The sequence below is a fragment of the Macadamia integrifolia genome, unplaced genomic scaffold, assembly GCF_013358625.1.
Source record: "Macadamia integrifolia cultivar HAES 741 unplaced genomic scaffold, SCU_Mint_v3 scaffold_239A, whole genome shotgun sequence".
NCBI classification, from domain to species: Eukaryota; Viridiplantae; Streptophyta; class Magnoliopsida; order Proteales; family Proteaceae; genus Macadamia; species Macadamia integrifolia.
In genome coordinates, this window is record NW_024870653.1 from 83342 (window position 1) to 99447 (window position 16106).

General features: G+C 40.5%; 1 protein-coding gene across 3 annotated transcripts in view; it reads right to left on the reverse strand.

Annotated features, from left to right (window-relative positions):
* The window catches only part of LOC122071493 (aspartic proteinase 36-like), an 88288-nt gene that overhangs the window by 69222 nt on the left and 2960 nt on the right, over positions 1–16106 (reverse strand). For all 3 annotated transcript variants that reach the window (XM_042635849.1, XM_042635848.1, XM_042635850.1), the window contains 3 exons: positions 5762–5986; positions 1869–2031; positions 1716–1789 (listed from right to left, as the gene is read on the reverse strand). In XM_042635849.1, coding sequence (XP_042491783.1) covers positions 1716–1789; positions 1869–2031; positions 5762–5986 — 462 coding nt within the window. The remainder of the gene's footprint in view (positions 1–1715; positions 1790–1868; positions 2032–5761; positions 5987–16106) is intronic.

The window sequence follows — 16106 nt, forward strand, 5'->3', positions numbered from 1 at the left end:
TAAGAAGCTTGAAGAACCGATCTTACAAGCTCCAATTGGCCCACATAAGAAAGGAGCTTATCTTTCTATAACTAGAGTCGTTTCTTGATGAGGTTGAGCATGGGAGTACAATGATGAGCAGACAATATGACTTGGAGATGGCCAAGAGTGAAGCCGGTCTTGTCAAGCAAAGAAGCTATGTCAAAATCGGGAACCCATACCAAAAATACAAGAGGTTTACCCGGATTGACACGATGCTTGGAAATGGCTTCAAAGTGCTGCAGGAAATACATAATGGTCTCCAAAGAGGTGATGTTGGCTTTAGAGAAAATCATCAAATCATTGGGACTGGGCGAGATGAGCTGCTGGTCAATGCAACATTAAATAATTCTAGAGAGAACTTCTAGAGCCAGGGAGAAAATATAAGGCAAGAAAAGGCACCCTTGGAAAATCCCCACCGAAGAAGAGTACCCAGCTGGACTACCATTAATCAAAACCGAGAAGCAAGGGGATGAGATACAATGTAATCTAGTTAACAAACACCAGGGCAGAAGCCCATCTTGAACATAACCAAAGAAATGAAATCTCACCTCAAGGAATCAAAGCTTTGTGAATGTCAATCTTCATGAGAGCAAACGAGGAGTGGGATTTTCTATCCAACCCCCTCACAATCTTATCACAAAGAAGAATGTTGTCACTAATACTTCTACCCGGAATGAAGGCCGACTGATTATCACTGACAAGTCAACCATAATCTTAAATCAGTTGGCGAGCAGCATATCAATGAACTTGTACCAACGGTTACGTAAGGAGATACGCCTGAATTCAGTCATAGCAGTGACACCCTCTTTCTTAAGGATGAGACAAAGAAAGATACGACTAATCTCTTTGATCTGGCAAGGGTTGAAGAAGAAACGCTTTATGACTTTGATAAGATCTTCTTTGATGCTAATCAAGCCGGAATTCTTAAGCTTATGTGGAAGCTTGCTTCCAAACAAAACAGTATTTGAGTTTCTTGTGTCTACTCTTCTCTCCTTCCCAAAGACTCCCTCTAGACCAATCCCCTGACCAACCGCTCTGGATGCCATTCACTCTTGCAATGAGAGGGTTCCTCCACCTCCCTATGGCTTGACAATTGGGACCCAGGAGGCATCCTACTCCTGCATGTTGGCCATAGAGCAGTCTACTCTTCTGGCCTCCCTAAGGACTCTTTGGTTTCTTCAATCATCTCTAATGGCTTTGGTCCCCTCCTATTACTTCCACCACTATTTTCATTCTTTGGTCCTTTCATCCATCCCACTTTAATTCTGTGGGATACATCATCCTCTATATCACCCTCTTTTTAATACATGTTTAAGGTTGTCTTTCAAAAAAAAATCAACAGAAAACAAAATCTACAGAAAATGAAATTACTAGTAATAATCTAATCATGAAGATCACTCAGCAGAGAAGAGCGCATGGGAGGGTAAAACATAAATAAGCATTAACTTTTACAATAAGAGACACCCCTGTGATAAAACATGTCCATGCCAAACTTCAAAAGCTATAATATTATCCCTGACCATATCTGTCCTTTGAAGTAATTTACATGTCACCAATTTAGCAAGTATACACAGCTTTTCAAGTCAAATTATGCAGAACCAATTTCCTATTAAGAACCAGACCAATTCCCTAGTAATAGAAACAGGGAACCTGCTATAGCCTATAGGGCTAAGCAGTTGGTTGATAGAACATACCTGTCAGTATACTGAAAGCATGAAAACTGACCCTCAACAGATTGAAATGTCAAATTGGGGTTTTGAGCCATTATCTAATGAACATACGAACAAACGTGAGCATGCAATCTAACAAAGGATATAGAACTGAAAAGTACAGAAACTTTCACATACCGCATTCATCATAGGTTCATAAATCACGTCTGCAAGATAAGCCAAGGTTGTACCACTGTCAATTATAGTCCCTTTCTGGTTCCCAGTATCAAATACATCAGTGGGAAGTTGCAGAACAGTACCACCGACCTCCACTGACTCCATATTGACATTGTAGTGTGGCCTATCATAGAAATAAATCTATAAATAGATAAAAATTACTAAAATATAACAATATCAAGAAAATAAAACCATGAAAGAAGAACAATCCAGTTGGTGCAGAGGACAAGATATAAAGCACATTAAATCAGATATATAAAAAGAACGAAATAACTCTTTTTGTTCACAAGCAAAAGAAAGATGAGGTAACAAGGAACATCCAAGATGAGGTTCTGTGGTGTATGTTTTTTGTTGATGATATTGTTTTGGTGGATGATACAAAAACAGGGATTAACGCTAAGTAAGATTTATGGAGATCAACATTGGAATCAAGACGTTTTAAGATAAGTAAAAAAAGACAGAGTATATGGTATGTAACTTTAGTTACACCAAGATAGATAACAAAATGGTGAAGATTAAGGGGAGAGATACCGCAAAGTGACTATTTAGATATCTAGAGTCAACCCATAAATAAAGAAGGTGACATAGAGGATGATGTTTCATAGAGGATTAAAGTGGGAAAGATGAAGTGGAGAGATGCGTTCGGAATGTTGTGTGATTGATGTATCCCTTTTATAGCTTAAAGGAAAATTCTATAGGATAGTCATTCGATCGGCTATGATGTATGGGGCAGAATGTTGGGCAATTAAAAGGCACATGTAGATAAGCTAAGTGTAGCAAAAATAAAGATGATGAGACTAATGTGCAGCAAAACTAGAAAGGATACGGTAAGGAATGACCAAATAAGAGCTGATTTGGGAGTTTCCCCGATTCGTGATAGGCTATAAGAAAGTCATTTGAGATGGCATGGCCATCCATATCCAACGGAAGCCTTGAGATGCACCAGTAAGGAGGGGTGATCTGATTCAGATTAAATGAACTAAAAGAGCTAGGGGCAGGCCTAAAATGACCATAGGCAAAGTAGTGAGGAAAGACGTGCATTATTTCAATCTTGTCCCAAGTATGACCTCGAAAAGAACTGTTTAGAGGGCCAGGATCCATGTAGCCGACCACATTTAAGTGGGATTTTATTGAGTTGTTGATGTGTTGTTGTGTTCCTTCCTTTTTACTATTATTATTATTTGATTTTGTCGCTGCAGGGATCTATATAGCCAATTCCATTTATTTCATTATTATTTGTTGCTATTATTATCTTCCAAAGGGACCAATAGCAGAACAGAATGCCTGTTTCTGGAGTTAGTATACATCTTTATTAGGGGTCAGCATTGTTGTCATGGCGTCATGGCGACCCAAGGCGGTGGAGGGGTGGCTAATCGATTTGGCGGTGAATTGCCCGCTATGGCATTGCCATGGTGATCAAATCGCTCATGTGTTATTTTTTATTTCCCCTATTTTCTAAAGTTATTTTGTATGTTATAATGTATACCCTATGACATAAAAAATCATTCAACATTAAGCAACATCAAGTCATAAAAATCAACATAGTCACACTCACATCAAGTCATAAAAAATCAACATGACTTATTGACATATAGAGAAATGCTCTTCTTTTATAATAAGTCTTATTGGTCAAATGATTTTATTTTTAGATGAGATTTTTTTATATTAGGTATAACACAAAACTAGCTTTCTAACAACTCTAAGATTACTTAAATCTGAGTTGTTATGACAAAGTTATATTCTAGTCAAACTTATTTTAAAATGTGCGAATGTTGTTAAATCGCCTGAATGGAAATAATTTTATTAACATCAAAACAAAAGATTATTTTACTGGACTTTTGGTTTTTAGCAATGTTCTACTATGATAAGATTTATAAAATTTTCAAAATTGAGAAAAACCTTAGCATTCAAAAGTAGAAAATCGCCCTACAACCGAAAATCTAGTTTTTATTCTTAGACCGGGGGGTTAACTTTTTATCCTTTTGGAATTTGATTTTTAAACTATTTTTATTGGATTCAAATAGGGGGTATTTGCTTATTTATGAATAATATCCTAAGTAAATGAAATAACAAAATATAAAAACATTTATTTAAATGGTATTTTACATAAATAAGGGCAAAAAATTTAAGGCAGCATACAGTGCAATAAGGCGACAGTCGCCTGGGCCCCAGGCAAACCGCCTGGATGCCAAGGCACCACCTTGGCAGCAGGCGACAGTCGCCTATGCCCCAGGCAAACCGCTTGCACGCCTTGGCACCACCTAGGCGACGCCTTGACAACTATGGGGGTCGGCAATACTCTTATGTAAAAAGGAATCTCTCAAGGTCATCAAGAGCCTTTTTATATCTTTACTTACATTTATTTTTTGGGGGGGAGGGTAATGTAGGTTATCAAGTTTGATTGGGGATTGGAAAGCTTTGTGGCTAATATCTAACCCCAACAAGGGCATCGGTTTAAGAGGAATCAACTTTCCTAGGCCTTGACAAAGCCCAATGTGGAACGTGACTAGCCTAGTTTTGGGTTTATTAGTGTAATGGGCATTTCTATAGGCCCACATATTAGGGTGGTTAATCAACTCCAAGATTGATAGGTAGTTTGTAAGTAACTGGGGAGAGCTGTGCTATAATAAATTCTAAGTAGAGTGTGATTCCTATTGATATTTTAATTTTAGCATTGAAAGTCAAGTTCACATTAGTAATTTAGGGGTTTCTATTAGTCCATAAAGAGGTAAAGTCCATCACTGTAACAAATTATTTTTATGATAAATGAATAGAGATTTCTGGTTGCCGGTTGAACAATTTGAGTTGAGCTTTGGTGGTACTATTGACTTTTGAGACTATTTTCCCAATTTTCCAGGGTCAGCCTGGAGTCTACTGCTGAATTTTTTTTTTTTTTTTTTCATCCCGGTTTACCTGATTCTAGTTCAGTTTCCATCTTAACAGATCAGCTTCCAGTTCCTTAAAGTACCTTGTGATCCCCTGCTTTTTCCATCAAGTTGGTTCAACTGCTTCCGTTCACAGCTGCTGGAATACTTGTTAGTTTTCCTGAAAATTCATGGTTAAGCTTCTGTAACAGTTTCAAATATGATTATTAGATTCCAGTTTTCAATTACTATTATATCCATATCAATAGCCTATCCTATCTTCAAGTTTCTATCATCAGGTTCAATCACACCATTCTAACCTTCATAGAATTCAGTAAAATTTTGCACATCAGTAAACAGTTGGGCCATATCAGAGGGTGGCTCAACCAGAATTTTCACCCCAAGCAGTCAGCTTTGTTGAGATATTATTTTTCTCCTAAAACCCAGCCCTTACAGACTTTTTCTCATATTTTCCCTAATTCAAATTATGTTTCACTAACTTCTGAATAGTCATCTTATACTATTAATCTGCTTAATTGAGTTCTAAATTTTTCCAAGCTTTTTATATCTGAATTCTAACTTCTCAAGTAGAACCAGCAAGCATTTTTCTCTATTCTCCTAAGTTGCAGAAGTTAGGATTCAGCTAGTCCTAGCTACACATCAGGGGAGTGACAATTTCAGCATGGCCTTGTTTCTTATATTTACTATTTATTCCCGGGCTCTTCTCAAGTCTTTGGCCTTGTTCATTTCTCTTTATTTAAAAAAAAAAAATAATTATGCCAATAACCCGAAAAAGGAAATAAATACACACACGCACACACACATTACATACATACATACACATGTTTCTGCAAGCATGTGCCAGCTAATAGAACATTTCTGTCCAAACTGACAGTCTGACACTATTAAACCTAATCAGTAAATCCACATCATGAAGCCATAAACGAGAAGGAACTTAATAAACTGCTTCACAAGGATAACATCACATACTGATTCTGTACCAATGAAGTTGTCTTTACTTTGGGCTGTACCACTTCTCCAATAGCAAAGATTCCACCTCCATTAGCACCACCAAAGCAGTGAGAAAAAATCTTGTTTACTTTTCCAGATGAAGCTAGTTGGGAAATCATGGACGAATTTGACTGTCCAAAACCAAGTATGCCATCAAGTGCTCCATTAGTTGAACCTAGATCACCAGATTGTTTAGCACCACACCTACCACAGAAACATGGAGAACTCTATATATTATAGATGCAGTTTAACAAACTTTGAACAGAAAAATGGGCAAGGCGAACACCAATGAGAAAGAAAGCTCCCGTGAGAGAGAGAGAGAGAGAGAGATTAGATTAGATCAGAACAATAAAATCAAAGAATGGAAGAAACAAGAAAGAATGGAATTAAAACAGAGAACTAGGATACATCATGTATATCATATAAGTCATGCAATGAGAAAAGGATAAGACTTGTATTTATTCCCCACCCCCCCTCCCCCACAAAAAAAAAATTCTTAATTTGGATAAGATGTGTATTAATTTTCCTCCGGCATTTTATTATAATCATCCATTCACCTTTTGCATGGATCCTATTATTTTTTTGTGATTTACCTTTTGTTTTGTCTTACCTTCTTCTTTTTGTTGAACCATGTCTCACCGTCTTGTAACAAATGTAGTACACAAGCATAGGGTTAGACTTGCAACATGGAACATTGGATCCTTAACAGGCAAGAGTGTGGAGTTGATAGATGTTATGAGGAGAAGAAGGATAAAAATTGCGTGTATACAAGAGACTACATGGATCGGCAAAAAACCTAAGGCTTTAGATGACTTCAAACTTTAGAACTCGAGAGATCAAAGTCATAGAGGATGAGCGAGCATAGTAGTGGACAAAGATCTAAGACATGGTGGATGTGAAAAGAGTGGGAAATAGGATTATATCCATCAAGATGGTGTTGGAGAAAGAAGTTGTCAATATAACTAGTGCCTACGCACCCCAAGCAAGGTTGGATGAAGGCAGTAAGTTTCAATTTTGATAAGACATCGGATGGATTAGTACAAAGCCTGGCCCAAAATGAAAAGATTATTATAGGGGGTGAGCTAAAAGGACATGTAGGGAAAGATCGGCGAGGTTATGAAGATGTACATGGAGGAATTATGGTGTTGGGGGAGAGGAACAAGGAGGAGATTTCAGTATTAAACTTTGTGATAGCCTATGATCTACTCATTGTGAACACTTTCTTTGAAAAGAGAGAGGAGTACCTTGTTACTTACAAAAGTGGACTGCATAACAGCCAAATAGATTTCTTCCTAACCAAAGGTTCAACAGATTGTTGTGTAAGGATTATAAGGTTATACCTGGAGAGAACCTAACCTCTCAACATAGACTAGCGGTCTTCGATATGCATCTCAGATCACAGACACGTAATATAGGGAAACCTGTTTGCTCTAAGGTAAGATGGTGGATATTAATAAGAGATGTCCTCGATTCATATATTGATAAAGTGGTCAAATAAGGAAAGTGGGACAGTGAAGACTCCAATATGATGTGGACCAAGATGACGACCTGTATTAAAAAGGTTGCCAAAGAGATCCTAGGGGAATCAATGGGCACTTGTCGGGCCCATAGGGAAACTTGGTGGTGGGATGAGGGGGTCTAGGTAGACATTGAGTCTAAGAAAGATTGTTTTAAGACTTGGCAAAGGACTAAAGAGGATGATGATAAAAAGAGAGATTATGTTGTCAGAAACGAAGCTAGAAAGATTGCAATGTAAGTAAGGGCGAAGAAATATGATGACCTTTTATAATAACCTAAACAAAATGGATAGGGAAAAATCTATCTATAAGATAGCTAAAATGAGAGATATGAAGAGCAGAAATTTCGAACATGTCAGGTGTATCAAAGATGAAGATGGTAAAGTGCTAGTAAAAGATGATTACATTATGAAGTGATAGGGTGATTATTTTTGCAAGCTACTAAATAGAGACAGCTCGAGTAGAATTAGCCCGGCATAGCCTTTTTATCATCAAGACACCACACGTCATAGATACATACGAAAGATTGGAATGCTTGAAGTTAAAGAAGCTTTAAGAAAGATGAAAGTAGGTAAGACTCCAAGCCCAAACGAAGTCCCCAATAGAAGTGTGGAAAAGCTTAAGACTTTGTGGTATATCATGGTTAAAAAAGGTGTAAAACAATCTATTTAACTAGATTCTAAGTACAAGAAAAATGTCAAAAGAGTGGAGGAGCATTGTAGTTTCGATTTACAAAAAAAAAGGAGATATTCAGGACTGCAATAATCATAGAGGTTTAACACTTATAAGTCATACTATGAAGCTTTGGGAGAAGGTCATTGTCTAAGGTCAGTTGACCAATTTGGTTTTATGCCAGGGAGATCTACAACGGAAGTTATTTACCTTCTCAGGAGACTCATGGAAACCTTTAGAGTTGCCAGGAAGGACCTTAATATGGTCTTTTTTTTTACCTAGAAAAGGCATACAACAGAGCCCTTAGACAGTTAATCTGGCATGTCCTAGAGAACAGGAGGATGACAATAAATATGCGGATACAATTAAACATATGTACGATGATGTGGTGATTAGTGTGAGAACCAAGGGTGGGCAAGGTAGTCAATTCCCAATTACTATTGGGCTCATCAAAGGTCAGCTTTAAGCCCTTATTTGTTTACGCTTGTCATGGATGATTTGACCATGGACATCAAGGTGAGGTCCCATGGCATATGCTTTTCACTGACGATATCGATTTATTGGATGAGACAAAAACAGGGCTCCACACCAAACTGAAGTGGTGGAGATCAATCCTGGAATCAAGATGCTTTAGGATAAGTAGAACAAAGACGGAGTATGTGATGTGTAACTTTAGCCACATTACAATGGACAACGATGTGGTGACTATTGAGAGAGAGAGATACCGTAAAGTGACTATTTTAGATATTTATGATCAATTATAAATAAAGAAGGCAATATAGAGGATGATGTATCTCATGGAATTAAAGTGGGAAGGACGAAGTGGAGGGGGGTTCCGAAGTTTTGTGTGACTGATGTGTTCCTATAAAGCTTAAAGAAAAATTCTATAGGATAGTTGTATGCCCAACAATGATGTACGGGGCAAAATGTTTGATAGTTAAGAAAAGGTAAATCGATAAGCAATGTGTAGTGGAGAAGAGGATGTTAAGATGGATGTGCGGGAAAACTAGAAAGGATAAGTGAGGAATGAACGTATCAAAGAGGATGTGGGAGTTGCCCCAATCCATGATAAGCTTCACGAAAGTCGTTTGAGGTGGTTATGGCCATGCACAACACAGAGGCCTATGGATGCACTAGTAAGGAGGAGTGATCTAATCCAGATTGAAAGATCTAAAAGAGCTACGGGCAGGCCAAAAATGACCACTGGAGATGTAGTGCAGAAAGACATGCATATATTAGACCTTGTCCCAGGTATGACCTTGAACAGATCAGATTGGAGGGCTAGGATCCATGTTGCGAACCCTATATAACTATGTTCTACTTCATTATTGTTTTTGTGGTTTATTTTCTTTTACTTTTACATTTACTTTTCTTTGTGCTTGACTGGATCCATGTAGCCAACCCCATTAAGTTGGGATAAGGCTTTGTGCTTGTTGTTGTTGAAGTCTTAAGTTTTGAGGAAGTTGGAATCATAAAAGGCATAAGAGATTTGTTAAATCCACATATAATTCAACTATAGTGGAGTCAAGCAAATCACAGAGTGATGTAAATCTATGGATAAGCCTATCCAGATTTTGTTCATATCAAGCCAATGTTGGTGGGTCCACATACTGACTTATGCAGGGCATGTCTCAGGCCCATATCCCAGTCCAAATTCTGCCCCATTGTAGCCATTTGAACAACTGGATTTAAAGAGGAGATTTCTTCAAATTTAGTGGGCCCCATAGCCAACTGCATGGAGAAGATTTGGAGGAAGGTTCATCAGCACATGTGGGACCCAACCTTGACTTGTGTGGAAAATAATCTTGAGGTATTTGCTGATTTTTGAAGAGATTTTCAGGAACATAAATTGCTAATTTGGGTGGATTCATCTAGAAGATTTTATTGTCCTCTAAAGGACAATCTTTTACTTTCTATTTGTTAGTTTCTACTTTATTCAGTATCCATTTTTCTTAGAGAGTTGTTATCAAGTTTCTAATTTCAGTCTTCCTCATTCATGTAATAGCATTAGTGAGATTTAGTTCCTATTTTTTACCAGGAGACCTCCACACATGGAGATTTATGCTTGTACTTGATTTACTTTATTATAAATAAAGAGAGAGGAGAATCCCATCAGTTTTGAATTTTGAAAGAACTTGGCTTTGTGTTGGTTTGCTGTGAAAGACAGGAATTTCCTATCCCTCCTCCCTATGTTTTCTTCTTTTCTTTTGTTTTCAACTGTAATTCTGGTTCAGTGAAGTCCAGCAACCAATCTTCGTTGTTCAGCCAGAGGTAACAACAGCGCTGATTTATTGTCATCTAACTGCTTACTATTGCTTTTCAATCCACTAATTTGGTCCGACATTTATCCAGCCTGTTTAGTGCATGCAATAGTGTTGTTCTGACAGAAACATATTTGACCTTTAGTCTTTAATTCCAGAAAATCTAACCATCTGATTGACTTGAGGTTTTGATATGTTATTCCCTCCCCTAGTCTCTTTCCTTCGATCCAGATCTGAGGATTGCAGGTAATAATAAATCTTCTTTACTTTCTAACTTCTGTTACCCTGCTTTCTAATTTTTGTTATCGGTTTATTTCTCTCCATTCCCCCCACCCCCATTGGATGAACCTGGATTTCCCAGCAATAACTCAGCATAGCAGGACCCTCCTTCAACTATAATATTAGCCAAATCCGTCGGTTAAGTTTTGAGTTATTAACTCGTCCATATCCTGTCCATACATTCTGCTGTTTTGGTCACTGCGATTCTGGAATTCTGTAGGTGTATTAACATTGATCTGTTTTAGCCGATTATCCCACATCATATGGCACCTGCCGACTACCAAAAGTTGATCCTACAAGCATCTTACTTTACTTTTTTTTCAGCCTAAATTTTTTTGGGTGAATAAAAAATTCAATACCAAGGAGAAGAACAAAAATACAAGCCCCAAAAGGAGAGGGAGAAGAGAAAGAGGAAAGCAAAGGACGACAGATTTCAAAGGGAATGTGGGTTCCTGATCACTGAGCTTGAAAGGTCCTAGGATGCAACAATGTGACAATTTCTTGGGGAAGGGGAGCAAGATAAAGGAACATTTGAAATTCTTGGCTTTGACATCAAAAAAGATGGATCTCCAAATCTTTCCAAGCGGCCAAGAGTTAGAGGTCCATTTCCTATGATTTCCCTCCATCCACATTTGGTTAATGGTTGCACAAAAGGCCAGCTTGCCCACAATGTCACAAATGGTCTTTCCTTGGAATGTCATATCCATCTAGATCCACTCCCTTTGGAATGGAAGGATTCTTCTATTAGTCGGCCAGCATTTGGAGAGGACCATTTTCCAAATAGAGGATGATACAAAGCAGACGAAGAAGAGATGATCAATATCTTCAAGTTTAGAACCACAAAGGTAGCAGACCGGAGAGATAGGTATTCTTCTCTAAAAATGTAAACTTTGCATGGGGAGGCATTTCAAGAATACCCTCCAAGCCATAAAGCTCTACTTAGGGATATGATGCTTGAACCATATGAGCTTGTGCCAGGGGGAGGGGAGGCCATAATGTCTGACAAAGTCCTAAGCAGCCTTAGCACTGAAAGAGCCCTTATGGGAATGGTTCCAAAGAGTAGTATCATTCCTCCTTTGACCAACCGAGCAAATTGATGGCAAAGTATCCAGATCGGAGGCAGGGGCGGGGGAGCCCAAGAACCTAAAGATAAAATGGCAAAAACCATGGCCTGCTAGGAGCCTAGAACTGTAGATGGAGCGGGCACTGAGAACATGAGTAAGGAGCCCCTTTGGGTGCCATGGATCAAGCCAGAGGAAGGTGGAGGATTCATCCCCGATGTGGTAGGAGATAGCTAATTGTTCTGAAGCAGATGATCTTGCGCCAAACCCATGAGGCATCAGGGGGAATTCGCACCGTCCAGAAGGAATCAGCCTTGGGAAGATTTGAATATACCCAATCAACCCAAATGCTCTTCTTCTTGTTCAAAATTTTCCAAATCAACTTCAGGGTTCCCGCAATGTTAACATCCTTGATGCGTCTCAAACCCAGACCCCCTTCCTTCTTGGGAAGGCAAATAGCAGCCCAATTGAGAGTGCGGAGAAACCTAAAGGACTCACACCCTTTCTAGAGGAAAGAAGCAAAGATGGATTCCAGCTTTGATATTATGGACTTGGGCAACCCAAAGATCCTGGACCAATAGATGTAAGAAGCTTGGAGGACAGATCCAATAAGCTCTAACCGGCCAGCAAAGGATAAAAGCTTTCCTTTCCATAACTGAAGACACTTCCTGATAAGATCCAGGATAGGAGTGCAGTGGTGGGAAGTAAGCCTAGCAAGAATTAAAGGCAGCCCAGGTACTTTACAGGAAGGGATCCCAAGTCAAACCCAATCTTCTCAAGGAAAGAAGCCTTAGTACCACCTGGCCAAGAAGATGAAAGATTTGCTAGGGTGAATGCGAAGACCAGACAACATAGCAAAGTGATCAAGGCGTGATCAAGGCAATGCATAATATTATCCAAGGAGGGGCCATCTGCTTTGGAAAAAATCATCAAGTTATCAGCAAAAGATGGGTCAATCTGATGGCCTTACACTTTGGGATGGGAATGATACGATTCAAGTCCAAGGCTGATTGCAAGCTTCTAGAGAGGACTTACATAGCAAGACAAAAAATATAAGGTGATAGCGGGCAGCCCTATCTTATTCCTGTAGAAGAGGAAAAATAACCAGTTGGGCTTCCGTTAACCAAAACTGAGAAACGGAGGGAGGCAATGCAATGATATATCCAGTTTATAAAGGTAGGCGGGAAGCCCATCTTGCTGAGAACTAAAATAATAAAGTCCCATCTTAGGCTGTCAAAAGCTTTATGGATATCAATCTTCATGAGGGCAGCTGGGAGGTGGCCTTTTCTGCCAAATCCTCTAACAATCTCGTGACAAAGAAGAATGTTGTCCCCAATACTTCTTCCAGGGATGAAAGCAGACTGGTTGTCGCTCACTAAGGAATCCACCATCTTTGCAATGAACTTGTACAAGAGGCTGCATAGGGAGATCGATCTGAAGTCATAGAATCAACCCCCTCTTTCTCGGGGATAAGGCAGAGGAAGGTGTGACTGATACCCTTAACCTAACCCGAATTGAAGAAGAAGCTTTTAACTGCTTTAATCAAGTTCTCTTTGATTATGTCTCAAGTCGAGCTAGAGAAACCCAAAAGAAACCCATCAGGGCCCGGAGCTTTGTTGGCTTTGTGGGAAAGGATAGCAGTTGCAATCTTCTCATTAGAGGGAATAGACCAAAGCAATTGAGCCTTATTTTTAGGAATAAATTTGGAGATGAGACCATCAGGTATGGAGACAGCCGTGGGAGAGGTAGGATTGAACAAGAGCCTGAAATGGTTCACAGCGACCTCTTTGATCTGGTCCACTTTGTAGACCTACAGCCATCCGGGGAAGTGAGCTTGGGAATGAAATTGATGTTGTTTCTCGCCTTCAGAGAGCGGTGGAAATAAGATGAGTTAGAATCTCCAGATTCTAACCAATTGATGTGTGACTTTTGCCTTAAGAAGCTTTCCTCACTAGCCAAAAGACTTGAAAGATTTGCAGATTCAATTTTCTCTTCATCAGCCAGAGCAGAGTTCAGAGGATCAAACTGAAACTGAAACTGAAACTGAATAGAAGACAGCTTATTCTTGCAATCAGTAGCAAGAGAAGAGATGTTCCCGAAGGAGTTAGTATTCCAAATCTTGAGGGATTCTTTGACATTTATGAGCTTCCTGGACTAGGCAATAAGGGAGGTTGAGAAAGCTTGGACAAGCTTGAGCCAGACACTTTGAACTGTGGGAAGGAAATCTGGGTGAGAGGACCACATGTCGAAAAATTTAAAGGGTTTAGGGCCAAAGGAGGTATAGGGCTGGATGAAAAGGGATATGGGGCTATGGTCAGAAGTGATTGGAGACTCAAAAGTGGCATAGGAAGAAGGGAAAGACATTAGCCAAGCTTCGTTGACTAGCATCCTGTCAAGCTTACAAGCTATGCGGGAAGATCTAGATTTTTTGTTATTCTAAGAGAATTTGATGCCAGACCATTGGAGGTCATCAACAGCAAGATCATCAATACATTCATTGAAAGCATCAATATTTGTAGAATTTAGGTGCCCCATCCTTCTTTTTCATGAGAATAGCGGACCACATTAAAGTCCCCACAAGTGCCGCACGGCCGGGAACTGACTTGTTTAGCAAGGGAGCGGAGATCATTCCAAAGGATATCCCTGTCTATCATACGAATGGAAGCATAAATGGCTGAGAACAAGAAAGAGAAATTGCAAGCGGTATTGGAGATAGATAAGTGGAGGAGCTGAGATGTGGAAGAAATGAGGGAGACAAGTTTTGACGTGTCCCATTAGGATGGTGTGAGTGGTTAGAGAGAAAAGACCATCTCGGGGCAATGATGGAGGCAACCCAGAAGAGGGAAGGCTCTTTGATGTGGGTTTCAAGCAAACAGCAAAAGGCTGGCCAGGTATCCTTCATGAGCAAACGGACAACTGCATGTTTCTGATGGGAGTTCAGCCCCCTGAGGTTCCAAAAGAGGCCTTGAGACATCAGGCCAACAAGGGAAGGGGCACCTCATGCTCCAAGATGGAGGAGTAGGCTGGAGCGGAGGGGGGCCAAGATTTGTTACATCTCTGATAAGGCCAAGGGCGAGGGGAGGCAATGGATATGGGGAGAGGTTTGGTAGTGGATCCCCTGGTTTTTCTGGAGACAGTCAAAGGTTTCTTTTGAGAAGCAAGGCTTCCGAGTTGGGAAGAAAGGTTCAGCTTAGGCTGATGGTTCAGGTCCAGGTGGGAGGAGGAGCTGATATGGATTTTGGTAATGTGCTGGGTAGGAGGATTAAAAGAAGGCACAAGAAGAAAGGGAGCGGTGAAGTGGGCTGGCCTAATGGTGTCCAGGGATGGGCCAGAAGAGTGGGCTGAGGCATTGAAAAGGGTAGGAGAACAAGTGTTGGGGATAGGAGGGCTGCAAGATAAGGTATGGGCCAATAAAGATGTGCAAGAACCAACGGGCCTACCTCCAAGGGAAACAACAAAACCTTGGGGTTGACCAAGGGGATATTCTCAGCCAGAGAGTCCTCAAAGGGGCAAGAAGCCAGAGGGTTTCTAAAGTAGTGTTCCCAGGTTCTCCAGAAGAGGCAAGACAGAGGGCGAGCCACATCGAGAGCCAGGCAGGGAGGAGGACTTTGTCACAGAAGAGGCATCATTAGAGGAAGATGCAAAGCTAGAGGAGGCGTCGTCAGAGGAAGACGAGCTTGAGGAACTATCGGCAGCAGCGGGATCTTCAATGGAAGCCTGAGATGGGACATCAGTTGCAGCGACAACGGGAAAAGGCGTCTGCACCAAGTCTTCCACGTCGGATTGCAAAATTGAGAATCGATTTTGTCCAATGGATATACAAACAGCAAGGACCATTGGTTGCAGAGCTTCGATAATGAAAGGAATACGATGGAGGTTGCGTCGCCGATTAAGTCTTCTACCTCTTGCCGGAGGAGGAATAGATGGGCGATGGCTTGAGGTCGACATGACAGAGCAATCCCGATGGAAGATGGGGCCAAGGGGGTTAATTGGCACATCATCTCCATGCTCGCTGGCCGAAGATTTCGGGAGACAAGAACTAGTGTCATGGCCAAAGACCTTGCAACAGAGGCACTAAGGGGGCGCCAGTCGTTTAGCTGATAGGCTGCTGGAAACTGAAGTTTTCCCCATCTTGGACAGAGATGGAGGAAGGTAGGGCATCAGTGGCAAGAACCTCCAAACAAATATGAGCGTAAGCGATCCGGTCTTTTTCTTTTAGTTCTAGCATCGGAGTAAAGTGGGACACCAAGGACAGATCCAACTGTGCTTAATCCTTCAGGACACGAGAAGTGGAGGGGAAGACCCGGCATGGTGATCCAAAGGGGGATGGTGGAATAGTCAACATGGTTCAGCAGCAAGCGACGATGCCAAGGTCGAAGAAAAATGGGTTTACGTGACGTAAATTACGTCCCACCAGCTATGGACCTCCTTCTAGGCATCGAACTTTGTCACTTTCCTCAAAGAACTTAAACATAAAAAAGCCATGGTCGAGGAGGAAAGTTTCCACGGTACCAGCCGGCCTCCATTGCTTCAA